General features: G+C 39.0%; 2 protein-coding genes across 8 annotated transcripts in view; one reads left to right on the top strand and one right to left on the bottom strand.

Moving 5' to 3' along the window:
* Positions 1 to 17,016, top strand: part of LOC117321526 (thrombospondin type-1 domain-containing protein 7A-like) — a 282,966-nt gene that overhangs the window by 90,927 nt on the left and 175,023 nt on the right. The gene's annotated exons all lie outside the window — the stretch shown is intronic.
* LOC117342088 (gibberellin-regulated protein 14-like) overlaps positions 4,093 to 17,016 on the bottom strand; it is a 51,961-nt gene continuing 39,037 nt past the window's right edge. The window contains exon 2 of the mRNA XM_033904079.1: positions 4,093 to 4,873. Within this exon, the coding sequence (XP_033759970.1) occupies positions 4,093 to 4,873 (781 nt within the window). The remainder of the gene's footprint in view (positions 4,874 to 17,016) is intronic.

The following is a 17,016-nucleotide window of genomic DNA, read 5'->3' as shown; positions in this document are numbered from 1 at the left end:
CTATACCACCTGGTGATATACCTCATCTACATTGTCTTCCTGTAAGTATGTATTTCATTGTTCTGTTTTGTGATAATATGGTACTTTCAACAGATTCATTTTATGGTCAGGACGAACAGTGATACACTAGTTTTGGCTATTGTTTCATCTTTTCTGCTCATTTACTCTAATAGGTACAGATACATGCTGTAAATTAATATGTAGCTGTATAATAGTAATATGGTCGCTTTATTATATCTGGGGTCAAAATGTAAATGTAAATTTTAAAATTTACAAATAGTAAAAAGAATCGGTTCTAATTGTTTATATAGTAATATATAAGAAATAATAGATTCAATATTGCTGATATGGTTGCGTTTCTGTTTGTGTACCTGTTCTGTAGTACAATTCTTGTCCCCAGTCTGAAGCATCTCCAATAGTCTCCAATATCGGGTAATAATTGATGACTTATTCCCACGGTTGATTTTTCCATGAGTGAGACCGATATTGATATTCATGAACTGTACTGAATTATTTAATACTGAATATTTATTACTATAACAGGTATAGAATGTATCCGGGATCTCTGTACTAAGGTTTTATATCGACACACAGAGGCTGAGTCAGAGGTCTACCTGCCACTAAAACACAGGTTATACTAATATCAAACACTACTCGAAGGAAATAATGTAGATATGAAAAAAACTTGTGGAGGCATTTACTGCCATTTTATCTGTTCTCCTTTCTATAATACACGACACAGATTAATCAGTCCACCACCTATGAAAAGATGCTTCAGACTTCACATAATCATAATGGTAGTAATTGAAAATCAAATGGCTGGTGTTATCTCCCTTTGTAAGGTGAAGGATTGGTGTAACTTCATTTTAAAGCTGAATATTAACCTAGTTTATAGCTTATGGTTAGCCATATCAATTTTTCTAAGGCCAAGGAAGTTTAATCTTGTTTGAAATCAGTTTTTCTTTGTCAAGTTTGATTAGCTTGTCTGCCTGACTGGATGGAGTGTCCATAGTTGGCTGAAATTTTAAGTGCACCCAGAGTGGCAGACCATCTTTGTTTGTTTCTTTGTTTGTTTTCTGGTGTTATTGCTCAGTGAAAAGACTGGGTCATTCTGAGGAAAGGTCTCCATGTATACGTTGATGGCTACCTCATTGAACAATGCACAAGAGGCCATATCACATGCCATCTAAAGCAATAAGGGTAAAGTGGCCTGTTTCTCAGCTTTCCACAGGGACACGAGTAGGGAGCCTCAAATAACACACCTCAGATATTCACCTGAGGTTACGTGGCCGGCACTCTAACCGACTGAGCTATCATGGCCCCTCCTGACCTTGAATATTCACCTGAGGTTACGTGGCCGGCAGTCTAACCGACTGAGCTATCATGGCCCCTCCTGACCTTGAATATTCACCTGAGGTTAAGTGGCCGGCACTCTAACCGACTGAGCTATCATGGCCCCTCCTGACCTTGAATATTCACCTGAGGTTAAATGGCCGGCACTCTAACCGACTGAGCTATTATGGCCACTCCTGACCTTGAATATTCACCTGAGGTTAAGTGGCCGGCACTCTAACAGACTGAGCTATCATGGCCCCTCCTGACCTTGAATATTCACCTGAGGTTAAGTGGCCGGCACTCTAACCGACTGAGCTATCATGGCCCCTCCTGACCTTGAATATTCACCTGAGGTTTTGTGGCCAAGACTAACCGACTGAGCTATCATGGCCCCTCCTGACCTTGAATATTCACCTGAGGTTTTGTGGCCAAGACTAACCGACTGAGCTATCATGGCCCCTCCTGACCTTGAATATTCACCTGAGGTTTTGTGGCCAAGACTAACCGACTGAGCTATCATGGCCCCTCCTGACCTTGAATATTCACCTGAGGTTTTGTGGCCAAGACTAACCGACTGAGCTATCATGGCCCCTCCTGACCTTGAATATTCACCTGAGGTTTTGTGGCCAAGACTAACCGACTGAGCTATCATGGCCCCTCTTGGCATACAATCACTATAGATATCCTCTGTCATACCTTGACTACTGTGAACATGGTAAACTAGCTATCTTTTTTGAGGATTGAACATTTGAAAAGATAAATAAGAACTCGTCATCTTTAGTGAGAAGTGAGAAGAGAAGTGATACGATGGTTAATTAAAGAGGTGATGAAATAAGTTTGGAATATGCTGTACTATTGTTGAACCCGGAGTTGATTAGTTGTAACACTGTAAAGTTAAATGTATATCATTTGTCCAGGTGATGTTTCCAGCTACCTGTTTTTTGTCATCATTAATTTGCATCTCCAGATGAAATCGTGTCGCGTTCACCCGTACTTTATCAGCTGTGTTGTCATTCTCATCATCAACATTAAAAACAAACTAGGGCCATTAGGACTGTGTATCTCGTGCTGTATAAATCAGTATATAGTTGATTACTGAGGAGAATAATGAGAGTGGGGATTGGGTGGTGAAGTAATTACATGCTCTTTGATTGTATAACCTGATGTCATCAGTAACATTGATATTGATTTCATGGATCCAATTTAAGGTTCCAAACATATCCTCTTGCTATAGTTTCAAGTTTTAAAGTTATAAAAGTAATGTTGCTTTACCTGAAACTATAGCAACAGGAATTAGGGTGTTGTAGTAAGCATTGGTGGTAGGAAGATATCGAGGCTGATCTGTGGAGGGTAGATATCTGGGCTGATCTGTGGTGGGTAGATATCTGGGCTGATCTGTGGTGGGTAGATATCTGGACTGATCTGTGGTGGGTATATATCTGGGCTGATCTGTGGTGGGTAGATATCTGGGCTGGTCTGTGGTGGGTAGATATCTGGACTGATTTGTGGAGGGTAGATATCTGGGCTGATCTGTGGTGGGTAGATATCTGGGCTAGCTGATCTGTGGTGGGTAGATATCTGGACTGATCTGTGGTGGGTATATATCTGGGCTGATCTGTGGTGGGTAGATATCTGGGCTGATCTGTGGTGGGCTGATATCTGGACTGACCTGTGGTGGGTAGATATTTGGGATGTACTGTGGTGGGTAGATATCTGGGCTGGTCTGTGGTGGGTAGATATCAGGGCTGGTTTGTGATGGGTAGATATTTGGACTGGTCTGTGTGGATAGATATCGGGGCTGGTTTGTGGTGGGTAGATATCTGGGCTGGTCTGTAGTGGGTAGATATCTAGGTTGGTCTGTGGTGGCTAGATATTTGGGCTTATCTGTGTTGGGTAGATATCTGGACTGGTCTGTATGGGTAGATATCTGGGCTGGTCTGTGGTGGGTAGATATCTGGGCTGGTCTGTGGTGGATAGATGTCTGGATGTACTGTGGTGGCTAGATATTTGGGCTTATCTGTGGTGGGTAGATATCTGGGCTGATCTGTGGTGGGTAGATATCTGGACTGATCTGTGGTGGGTATATATCTGGGCTGATCTGTGGTGGGTAGATATCTGGGCTGGTCTGTGGTGGGTAGATATCTGGACTGATTTGTGGAGGGTAGATATCTGGGCTGATCTGTGGTGGGTAGATATCTGGGCTGATCTGTGGTGGGTAGATATCTGGACTGATCTGTGGTGGGTATATATCTGGGCTGATCTGTGGTGGGTAGATATCTGGGCTGATCTGTGGTGGGCTGATATCTGGACTGACCTGTGGTGGGTAGATATTTGGGATGTACTGTGGTGGGTAAATATCTGGGCTGGTCTGTGGTGGGTAGATATCAGGGCTGGTTTGTGATGGGTAGATATTTGGACTGGTCTGTGTGGATAGATATCGGGGCTGGTTTGTGGTGGGTAGATATCTGGGCTGGTCTGTAGTGGGTAGATATCTAGGTTGGTCTGTGGTGGCTAGATATTTGGGCTTATCTGTGTTGGGTAGATATCTGGACTGGTCTGTATGGGTAGATATGTGGGCTGGTCTGTGGTGGGTAGATATCTGGGCTGGTCTGTGGTGGATAGATGTCTGGATGTACTGTGGTGGCTAGATATTTGGGCTTATCTGTGGTGGGTAGATATCTGGCTGGTCTGTGTTAGCCAGAAAGGGCTGATCGTTGGTGGATGGATATAAGGGGTTGATCTTTGGTGGGTAGATATCTAGGCTGATCTGTGTGGGTAGATATTGGGGCTGGTCTGTGGTGGGTAGATATTGGGGCTGGTCTGTGGTGGGTAGATATTGGGGCTGGTCTGTGGTGGGTAGATATCGGGGCTGATCTGTGGTGGGTATATATCTAGGATGATCTGTGGTGGGTAGATATCTGGACTGATCTGTGGTGGGTAGATATCTGGGCTGATCTGTGGTGGGTAGATATCTGGGCTGATCTGTGGTGGGTAGATATCTAGGCTGGTCTGTGGTGGGTAGATATCAGGGCTGATCTGTTGTGGGTAGATATCTGGGCTGGTCTGTGGTGGGTAGGTATCTGGACTGATCTGTGGTAGGTAGATATCTGGGCTGATCTGTTGTGGGTAGATATCTGGGCTGGTCTGTGGTGGGTAGGTATCTGGACTGATCTGTGGTAGGTAGATATCTGGGCTGATCTGTTGTGGGTAGATATCTGGGCTGGTCTGTGGTGGGTAGGTATCTGGACTGATCTGTGGTAGGTAGATATCTGGGCTGGTCTGTGGTGGGTAGGTATCTGGACTGATCTGTGGTAGGTAGGTATCTGGACTGATCTGTGGTGGGTAGATATCTGGACTGATCTGTGGTAGGTAGATATCTGGACTGATCTGTGGTAGGTAGATATCTGGGCTGGTCTGTGATGGGCAGGAATTAGGACGGAATCTGGACTGGTCTGTGTGAGAAGAAATCAGAAAGGAATTTGGACTGGTCTGTGGTGGGAAGAAATCTGGACTGGTTTGTGGTGGGAAGGAATCTGGACTGATGTAAGTGACAAGGAATCAGAAAGGAATCAGGACTGGCCTGTGGCAGGAATCTTTACTGGTCTATGTGGTGGCAAAGAATCAGAAATTATCTGTTGTAGAAATCTGGACTGGTATGCGTGAGAAGGAATCAGAAGGGAATCTGGACTGGTTTGTGTTTGGCAGGAATCAATACTTACCTGTTATAGAAATCTGGACTGTTTTGTGGTGAGACAGAATTTGGACTGCATGGTTTGTGGTGGGTAGGAATCTGGACTTGTTCGTGGTGGGTAGGAATCTGGACTTGTTCGTGGTGGGTAGGAATTTGGACTGGAATTGGAACTTACCTGTTATAGAAATCTAGATTGGTTTGTGTTGGGCAGGTTTCATGACATGAATGATTAAGTTTTTGATATCTGTCATCTTGTATGGTAAATGTTTTAGTTAACCGATAGGTGATGTCATTTGAATGCAGGTAAAATTATGCTCTATTCTCCATTTATCATGATGTGGCAGACAATATCGGCAGCATCAACCATGTCCATTGATCGTGTGAGCTCTCCTGTATTTCTAAGGCTTGAACACGATAGTCTGTGTAGCTGATAAGTCATCAGTGTTCAAGTTAAAATTCCATCAATATTCACGTTTGTCCTGTCAAAACTATTCCATTGATACTGCATATCACCAGGTATAATATACCTAATTAGTGTGACCAGAAATAAACCCAAACCCTTCCTAAATCCTTGTTTTAAAAAATCTTTTACTCTGGAGAGAGAGGGGTTACACATGAAAAAGGCAAGCTTCAGAGACATTTTCCATCAATCAACCTCGTCATACAGAAGTATGACACAAACAGAGGGTTACAAGATAATTGAAGGGATTAATAAATTATAAAGAGCTTTCTGATCAGGATGAAAAATGTGTTTGTAAACCTTTGATTTGGTAAGCTGAATTGTCCTATACCAGGCAGTTATTATCCACTCCTATAGGATGTTATGAATGCGGAACAACTGCTCGTTTAGGTTACAGACATAAATGCCTCTATTCAGGTGGTAAAATGTTCTATTGATTATTGCAGCAGGTGTGTAATAAAAAGAAATTTGTGTTGTAGAAAATACAGTTTTATCCAGATATTAGGTACTCAATACTTTGTTAAGTAGTAAGTAGCATTTTATTACTGATCAAAATTTTTTGGGTCTTTTTGAATCAATTTAATGTTACTTTGATTTAGACTACAATGGTGAAATCCATTAATTTATGTATTGGAAGCTTACAAATTCACACCAGCTTGTGAATATGACAAAACTTCTGTGTGGAGGATAAGATATATACAGTATACTGATGGGTTATTAGAATCAATATGGTAAGATCTATACAGTATACAGCTGGGTTATTATAATCAATACGGTAAGATCTATACAGTATACAGCTGGGTTATTATAATCAATATGGTAAGCTCTATACAGTATACAGCTGGGTTATTATAATCAATACAGTAAGATCTATACAGTATACTGATGGGTTATTATAATCAATACGGTAAGATCTATACAGTATACTGCTGGGTAGCTTATTAGAATCAATATGGTAAGATCTATACAGTATACAGCTGGGTTATTATAACCAATACAGTAAGATCTATACAGTATACTGATGGGTTATTATAATCAATACTGTAAGATCTATACAGTATACTGATGGGTTATTAGAATCAATACTGTAAGATCTATACAGTAAACTGATGGATTATTAGAATCAATACTGTAAGATCTATACAGTATACTGCTGGGTAGCTTATTAGAATCAATAGGGTAAGATCTATACAGTAAACTGATGGGTTATTATAATCAATACGGTAAGATCTATACAGTATACTGCTGGGTAGCTTATTAGAATCAATAGGGTAAGATCTATACAGTAAACGGATGGGTTATTAGAATCAATATGGTAAGATCTATACAGTATACTGATGGGTTATTGGAATCAATACGGTAAGATCTATACAGTATACTGATGGGTTATTGGAATCAATATGGTAAGATCTATACAGTAAACTGATGGGTTATTGGAATCAATACGGTAAGATCTATACAGTATACTGATGGGTTATTAGAATCAATACGTTAAGATCTATACAGTATACTGATGGGTTATTGGAATCAATACGGTAAGATCTATACAGTATACTGATGGGTTATTAGAATCAATACTGTAAGATCTATACAGTAAACTGATGGGTTATTAGAATCAATACTGTAAGATCTATACAGTATACTGATGGGTTATTATAATCAATACGGTAAGATCTATACAGTATACTGATGGGTTATTAGAATCAATATGGCTAGATCTTTAGAATCAATACCGTAATTCCCTTCAAAGTCTGATGGAGATTGTGAAAGTTATATACCAGCAGGCGGTGTGCAGAACAACCTTGACCATAAATATCTTAGATCCTAAAAACAGAGTGATTGGTAATATTACTGAATGAATCAGATTGGTGTTATCTTTGTCCAATCACAGTGCCAGTGTGAAAGTAAAAAGATATTATCTTTGGTACTACCAGTTTCCTGTCATTAGCAGTAGTACAAAATTAATGGAAATAGCCTGTTCTGTGTATCTCACTACAGAGTCAGCTTAATTCTTAAATATGTGAAAAATGCAATTGATCAAAATCTATATAGAGGATGTGTCCAGTAGTGTCCATCTGTCTCAGCCTGTCCATATATGTCCATCTGTCTCAGCCTGTCCATATATGTCCATCTGTCTCAGCCAGTCCATATATGTCCATCTGTCTCAGCCTGTCCACACTTGTCCATCTGTCTCAGCCTGTCCACACTTGTCCATCTGTCTCAGTCTGTCCACACATGTCCATCTGTCTCAGCCTGTCCATATATGTCCATCTGTCTCAGCCTGTCCATATATGTCCATCTGTCTCAGCCTGTCCATATATGTCCATCTGTCTCAGCAAGTCCATATATGTCCATCTGTCTCAGCCTGTCCATATATGTCCATCTGTCTCAGCCAGTCCATATATGTCCATCTGTCTCAGCCTGTCCATATAGTCCATCTGTCTCAGCCTGTCCATATATGTCCATCTGTCTCAGCCTGTCCATATATGTCCATCTGTCTCAGCCTGTCCATATATGTCCATCTGTCTCAGCCAGTCCATATATGTCCATCTGTCTCAGCCAGTCCATATATGTCCATCTGTCTCAGCCTGTCCATATATGTCCATCTGTCTCAGCCAGTCCATATATGTCCATCTGTCTCAGCCTGTCCATATAGTCCATCTGTCTCAGCCTGTCCATATATGTCCATCTGTCTCAGCCAGTCCATATATGTCCATCTGTCTCAGCCAGTCCATATATGTCCATCTGTCTCAGCCTGTCCACACTTGTCCATCTGTCTCAGCCTGTCCACACTTGTCCATCTGTCTCAGCCAGTCCATATATGTCCATCTGTCTCAGCCTGTCCATATATGTCCATCTGTCTCAGCCAGTCCATATATGTCCATCTGTCTCAGCCAGTCCATATATGTCCATCTGTCTCAGCCTGTCCACATTTGTCCATCTGTCTCAGCCTGTCCACATATGTCCATCTGTCTCCGCCAGTCCATATATGTCCATCTGTCTCAGCCAGTCATATATGTCCATCTGTCTCAGCCAGTCCATATATGTCCATCTGTCTCAGCCAGTCCATATATGTCCATCTGTCTCAGCCAGTCCATATATGTCCATCTGTCTCAGCCAGTCCATATATGTCCATCTGTCTCAGCCAGTCCATATATGTCCATCTGTCTCAGTCAGTCCACATTTGTCCATCTGTCTCAGCCACTCCACACATGTCCATCTGTCTCAGTCAGTCCACATTTGTCCATTTGTCTCAGCCACTCCACACATGTCCATCTGTCTCAGCCAGTCCATATATGTCCATCTGTCTCAGCCAGTCCACACATGTCCATCTGTCTCAGCCAGTCCATATGTGTCCATCTGTCTCAGCCAGTCCATATATGTCCATCTGTCTCAGCCAGTCCATATATGTCCATCTGTCTCAGCCAGTCCATATGTGTCCATCTGTCTCAGCCAGTCCATATATGTCCATCTGTCTCAGCCACTCCACACATGTCCATCTGTCTCAGCCAGTCCATATATGTCCATCTGTCTCAGCCTGTCCACATATGTCCATCTGTCTCAGCCTGTCCATATATGGCCATCTATTTCAGGCTATCCATGGGATCATTTCTGAAAGTTAATTGAGAAATCCAAATTTTGTTGTCAAACATAACAATTGTGGCTTTTTTTCATTTGATCAATTTGCAATAAAGTTTTAACAAGTGTCAAAGTTCAAGGTTAGGTTTATGTATGAAAAACTAGTACCCTTATTTTGAAACTCAATATGATCAATTTGTCTTCTGATTTATATAATCCAGTTATGATGATAAAGAATTCTGTCAAATAGAGAATAACAGCAAATTTTGGACTTTTAATTTTTTCCTGTTTTTTTTATTGGCATAATAAACTAACAATGCTGAGTGCCTTTCCTCAATGTTCCATGTCTGCAGGCTGTAAATGCTTGAATTGTTCTTGATCTTTCCAAAACAGGAAATTTGTAACTTATCAAGATATGACATTGAATTGACACACAGAATTGTGAGTCACAAACCATGGCTCAAACAGATGCCCAGTAGGAATATCTGGGGATGGTAATTAAAAAGTAATAAATGATATATCCATTGAGTGAAATTTGTTATATTTATAAGAAAACTCCTGACTCTGATGTATAGGGTAAGTGTATTGAGTCTGTGTATGTATGTGTGGTAATAATCATGTAAGTGAACATGTAGGAAGTGTTCAGGAAGATTATGTGGCCAAGAGATCCAAGATTTGTGATACCAGTCAGGGATTGATCATAAGATTTGTGTTGATTTAAACAGCTCATTATGTCCCTGCAACTTTAGGAATGAGAGGGCTTACTCATAAGTATGACTGTATCTGGATTCCTCGTTAGTCCGATGGAATACTTTGTATACATGACACAAGGAATCCACTCTATTTTCAAATTAAGGAAAAAAAGGATATTATTAAAATGGTGATTTAAGACATCAATTTTAAATATTTACTCTTGTGTTGCATTGTCACTAGATGAAGCTTATCAAACCCAATATTGTTTATTTTTGATAATTACTCATGGTGATTAGGCTTGTGCATCAATATTGGGCGGCCTCTTTTTTTGTAATACGATCAAGAAATAAAATAAATTATATGTCTAAATATATTAAGAAATATTGTAAAACATGTGGATTGCATTGTTTTCTTTCAGAACTATTTTGTTTACTGTCTTATGTCAATGACACTACTGCAGCACCATCTAGTGTTTTCTGATTAATTTGGCTGTTCTATTATGCTGACTGCTGTTCCAATGATGTGTATAACGTATACCATTTTTTTTTTTAATTTAAAAAAAAAAACATGGTGATCAAGTGTAAATATAAAGATTGTGTTTTATTTTTTGTAGTGGCATCGAAATGTATTTACATTGGGGTAAGTACATATTCAACTTGTTGCATTTTTGCACAACACTGTAAAGTGTAACAAGCAATATGAACTTACGTCAATGTATATACACTTCAATGCAACTAGAAAAAATAAAAAAACAGTCCTTAAGTTACCTACGAAGTAATTAAGAATGGTTTGTTTTTGTTGGGTTCATACCTCATGTCCTCATGTCATAGCCTTTACACAAAAATGATAATTAGTTAAGTGTGTAGGCCTATAGAGTTTTACCTACCACAGACACCGGTCATGTTTAGGGTCTATATAGGTCTCCTGAAAGCTTGTAAATAATGATGGTTTATGTTAATGGCGTATATAAGGAAGGTTCTGTTAGTGAATTCTAGATGTTTTTATTTTCTATACACAAGGTCACCAAAATAAATGTTACATTATATAATGGTTTACAGAATTGATGAGTTAATGGAGTATGTTTTAGTGCCTTTGCAAATGGAGAATTTAAACCCATACTTATAAATTGTATGAAAAAAAAAATGAATATGTATTTAAAGAGTTTCAATTAAGATATATTTCAAAAGTGCAATGATACTCCAGTTTTGACATAAGCAGAATTATCTTGATGTGAATTGACAAGCACAGCATTTCCATATTTCAAATAAATGGAGAATACAGGCTTTGTTTTAAATGCATTGGTGTTACTTTTCTGTACCTGAAGGAATTATTAATAGATTGGTTTAAAGTATGCTGCCATGTTAATAAGTTGTTCACAGTTTCAAGGTGCTGTGTTCAGTTAAGAGGTTTATTAAGGCAAAGATGAGCATCAAAGTGCATTTGCACTTTGTAAAATGGTAAGTTATCAGCACACTTTAAACCAGGCTTTACTTGACTCCCATTATAATTATCACTCTGGCAATTCCTGTTACAGTTATCTCCCTTGTTTTAGTCAGTTACCTCCCCTACATGCCAAATTGTGGAACTATATGTTAAACATCTCCCCTTTCACTTGCTAGAACATTGGCGTTAACATGTTGTGGAACTATAAAATTTGTATATAACAATTATACACTAAGGTTATAATTGTAGTTCAGTAAAAAATACAGAAAATTGTTGCTGCCAACAAAATTTTGATAATAATGACGTGAAATGAAAGTTATTAGATAGGAGCTCCAGCAGAACTTTTCTGTTGATTGTTTTCTTTGTATTTTTCTCCTAATGACACGGTACAGGAAATAAAGCATTAGTTTGTTTCTGTGACTGGGGTATATGATCGTTTTGGTAGTTAAGGCATACATTGTCATATCCTGGCTGTAATCAAATTCTTTTTAAACTGAATGAAACAGGATGCCAAATTTACAGGAGTACATTTGGAATTAAGTTTAATTTCAAAATATCACAATTTTGACACAATAGTTCCAAAAGTAGATGAAATGGCACTTTGTTTCAAAAAGGATATTAGCTAGATGAGAGCTTAGAGATTATCATTTTATCTAGAGAGTTAAGAATTTTGGGGAATTCATTATGATTTTGTTCAAAGGATCGTCATCAAAATTAATAACTTCCCTGCAGAAAACACATGCAGTATATGATTGTATACAAGATAATGATGCTGTGCTCTTTACCATGATTGTATTAAGTTGTGTACATGGGATTGTAGCTTGATATCTGTTGTGGGAGACTGAGTTGTCATGTTGTATTGTAACAATGTCAAATATCTATTATCATTTACAGAGCCTCAGGTTTGGTCAGAGACATTGTAATCTTGTCTTCATTTTAGATATAGGGGTCACTCACTTATACAGATTTGTCTGTTTGCCTAGAAAATCCTTGATCACATTTCATGTCTGTTAGCCTAGGAAATCCCTGATCACATTACAGGTCTGTTAGCCTAGGAAATCCCTGATCACATTACAGGTCTGTTAGCCTAGGAAATCCCTGATCACATTTCAGGTCTCTTAGCCTAGGAAATCCCTGATCACGTTTCAGGTCTGTTAGCCTAGGAAATCCCTGATCACGTTTCAGGCCTGTTAGCCTAGGAAATCCCCAATCACATTTCAGGTCTGTTAGCCTAGGAAATCCCTGATCACATTTCAGGTCTGTTAGCCTAGGAAATCCCTGATCACATATCAGGCCTGTTAGCCTAGGAAATTCCTGATCACATTTCAGGTCTGTTAGCCTAGGAAATCCCTGATCACATTTCAGGCCTGTTAGCCTAGGAAATCTCTGATCACATTTCAGGCCTGTTAGCCTAGAAAATCCCTGATCACATTTCAGGCCTGTTAGCCTAGGAAATCCCTGATCACATTACAGGTCTGTTAGCCTAGGAAATCCCTGATCACATTATAGGTCTGTTAGGTAGCAGTGTACAGTAAAAATGCCAAATTCTGAAAAATATGGCACATGTTTTAGATATGTAAACATTGCCAGTTAACCTTACATATAACCTCTAATAAAGTATATATATTTGAAATCTGTACAACATTTGCAATTTTAATAGAGCTCTGAAGGATAAGTAAACTGATATTTTCTGTGATTTTTAGAGCTGTGAATACCATGGTAACAGCTTAACAAATTCTCAAAAATTGCTAAATATTATGATATTTGACCCAAAATGGCACAATTCTCTACACAATTTTTTTTCTGAAACCTATTTAAAATTAGATATCTCTATCCCAAAGACAGAATTAATCTTGTTTGGACATATGTTGTAAATTAAGTTTTTCCGCTATCTTACCTTTTCTGTGGGCTTCCATTTTGCGCTGTAGGCAAAACTAAATTTCCTGTGTAAACACACGTTCGGAAAATCCGGATATTTAAAATCCGGAACCAATTTATTGATTTTTGTTTTAATAAATGTGAAGCCTGTATGTACTACTTCATACTGAATATACCAATTATAGTGTACATTTATTTTTTCATTTTTTATGCATATCATAATACAGGAGTTATTTGCTTAACAAAAAAATTGCCCATGGCCAGGCTGTCTTACTGTGGTGTGCTACCTTAGCCTAGGAAATCCCTGATCACATTTCAGGTCTCTTAGCCTAGGAAATCCCTGATCACGTTTCAGGTCTGTTAGCCTAGGGAATCCTTGATCACGTTTCAGGCCTGTTAGCCTAGGAAATCCCCAATCACATTTCAGGTCTGTTAGCCTAGGAAATCCCTGATCACATTTCAGGCCTGTTAGCCTAGGAAATCCCTGATCACATTTCATGTCTGTTAGCCTAGGAAATCCCTGATCACATTACAGGTCTGTTAGCCTAGGAAATCCCTGATCACATTACAGGTCTGTTAGACTAGGAAATCCCTGATCACATATCAGGTCTATTGGCCTAGGAAATCCCTGATCACATTTCAGGTCTGTTAGCCTAGGAAATCCCTGATCACATTTCAGGCCTGTTAGCCTAGGAAATCCCTGATCACATTTCATGTCTGTTAGCCTAGGAAATCCCTGATCACATTTCAGGTCTCTTAGCCTAGGAAATCCCTGATCACGTTTCAGGTCTGTTAGCCTAGGAAATCCCTGATCACATTTCATGTCTGTTAGCCTAGGAAATCCCTGATCACATTACAGGTCTGTTAGCCTAGGAAATCCCTGATCACATTACAGGTCTGTTAGACTAGGAAATCCCTGATCACATATCAGGTCTATTGGCCTAGGAAATCCCTGATCACATTACAGGTCTGTCAGTCTAGGAAATCCCTGATCACATTTCATGTCTGTTAGCCTAGGAAATCCCTGATCACATTACAGGTCTGTTAGCCTAGGAAATCCCTGATCACATTACAGGTCTGTTAGCCTAGGAAATCCCTGATCACATTTCAGGCCTGTTAGCCTAGGAAATCCCTGATCACATTACAGGTCTGTTAGCCTAGGAAATCCCTGATCACATTTCAGGCCTGTTAGTCTAGGAAATCCCTGATCACATTACAGGTCTGTTAGCCTAGGAAATCCCTGATCACATTTCAGGTCTCTTAGCCTAGGAAATCCCTGATCACATTTCAGGTCTGTTAGCCTAGGAAATCCCTGATCACATTACAGGTCTGTTAGCCTAGGAAATCCCTGATCACATTACAGGTCTGTTAGCCTAGGAAATCCCTGATCACATTTCATGTCTGTTAGCCTAGGAAATCCCTGATCACATTTCAGGTCTGTTAGCCCAGGCAATCCCTGATCATATTTCAGGTCTGTAAGCCTAGGAAATCCCGGATCACATTTCAGGTCTGTTAGCCTAGGAAATCCCTGATCACATTTCAGGTCTGTTAGCCTAGGAAATCCCTGATCACATTACAGGTCTGTTAGCCTAGGAAATCCCTGATCACATTTCAGGTCTGTTAGCCTAGGAAATCCCTGATCACATTTCAGGCCTGTTAGCCTAGGAAATCCCTGATCACATATCAGGTCTGTTAGCCTAGGAAATCCCTGATCACATTTCAGTTTAGATTCATAACTGTTGATATTTGAGACTTAATTGAGGGTTTGTCTGTCCTATAATCAATTGTAGAGATCATGGTACAGAATGTAATCGTATAAGGCCTGTAAGCTAGTACTGCACATCATTGACACAATCTAAAACTCTGTCAGATTTAAACATTACTTTATTGTAGTATTAAAAAAGTTATGAATAAAATATAGAGTAAACTCCCAAAGATTGTGATCTTGGGTGGGCTGTTTAAAAGGTGTGCACTTTTGACATACAAACCAAATATTGTCTGTAAATCGGAAGTATCATGAATGAAGGAATTTTGTAAATATGCATGATTAGGATGCAGAGAAACCAACCTAGTGATCTTCTAACTGTAAAATGAGGCCAACAGAGGTGGAATATCTAGTCAGCATTACAATACAGGCATACGTGTCGAGCTGATAGGACTGACAGTGGTATGTTGGCCCTATCAATGCTACTATCAGACAGGTAAAAATCTACTGTAACTATGATGATATCAGACAGGTAAAAATCTACTATAACTATGATGATATCAGACAGGTAAAAATCTACTATAACTATGATGATATCAGACAGGTAAAAATCTACTGTAACTATGATGATATCAGACAAGTAAAAATCTACTGTAACTATGCTGATTAAACAGACAGGTAAAAATCTACTGTAACTATGATGAAATCAGACAGGTAAAAATCTACCGTAACTATGATGAAATCAGACAGGTAAAAATCTACTGTAACTATGATGATATCAGACAGGTAAAAATCTACTGTAACTATGCTGATATCAGCCAAGTAAAAATCTACTATAACTATGCTGATTAAACAGACAGGTAAAAATCCACCGTATCTATGCTTAAAACAGACAGGTAAAAATCTACTGTAACTATGATGATAACAGACAGGTAAAAATCTACTATAACTATGCTGATTAAACAGACAGGTAAAAATCCACCGTATCTATGCTTAAAACAGACAGGTAAACATCTACTGTAACTACATGTATGCTGATAACAGACAGGTAAAAATCTACTGTAACTATGCTGATAACAGACAGGTAAAAATCTACTGTAACTATGCTGATAACAGACAGGTAAAAATCTACTGTAACTATGCTGATAACAGACAGGTAAAAATCCACCGTAACTATGCTGATATCAGCCAGGTAAAAATCTACCATAACCATTTGGTTGCCTTGGCGATCTAAAATTTCTGTTTGCGATCAGTTTTTGTGTCAAAGAGTGCCAGGTTGACAGTCATCTGAATATTTTTGTCAGCAATGGGATCCCTTGTCAATCTTATAGACACACCAATAAAATCAGAAAGAATACGGTGCTTTTCCCTGTACTTGTCAAGCATCCCGTTGATCTAACGTTTTGACAGTGATGGCAGCATGGCAGCAATAAAAGTCAAAAAGCCAGTCAGCTTGTTCTTGGAATGAAAAAAAATGAGGAATCAAACGATTAGTCTTCTTCCAAATGGCATGTTGAATTAGAAGAACACACAAAGGAGCATGTTCAGACAGAAGTCGGAATGGGTATTCCGGTCCCGATGGAAAGATTTGTTTTCTTGGTTGGCTTTCGATGGTCAGGTGATGGCATATAAATAATGTTCTGCTCTCACATCAGTTAAAAGACCAAAGAGTTCAAGTCAGAGTGACTTTATTATGATGTGTACAACTTTAAAAAAAAGCAAACTGACAAACCACAACAACTAAACATGCTACAACCATGAGATGGAAAGCTTTTCAAAATTAAACCAAAAGAAAATTTAAATTCACGTATCAATTCTTATTGCTAATTTGAATACAAGTAATACTGTGCATTTCTATTAAAAATATAAAGTTGTAAGTAACCTGATGCCTAACTTTTTTCTTTATCCATTGACTTTTTGGAGGTAGGATCCACTGAGGCACCCATGGTAAAAATCTACCATATCTACCCTATAACAGACAGAGGACAGAAAAAGTATTTAAATTCTGTGCTTGTGCAGTGATTATGTTTGAAGTTCTTTGAGAAAATTAGCTTTTCCTGCAATGGAAATTTGTGATTTTAGGGATGATTTGCTAGTCTTTCTGATGGATGAATTGATAATGTTTTGAGGAAAGGGTATTTATTAGATAAGATATGAAATCTATGTCTTTGGGGATTCCACGTAGAAGGTTCACAGATGTGCACCATAATCCAGACGGGTAACATGTGAAGA

The sequence above is a fragment of the Pecten maximus genome, chromosome 2 (assembly GCF_902652985.1).
Source record: "Pecten maximus chromosome 2, xPecMax1.1, whole genome shotgun sequence".
NCBI lineage: Eukaryota > Metazoa > Mollusca > Bivalvia > Pectinida > Pectinidae > Pecten > Pecten maximus.
The sequence above is the reverse complement of the archived record's forward strand: the minus strand, read 5'-3'. Positions and strand labels throughout refer to the sequence as shown.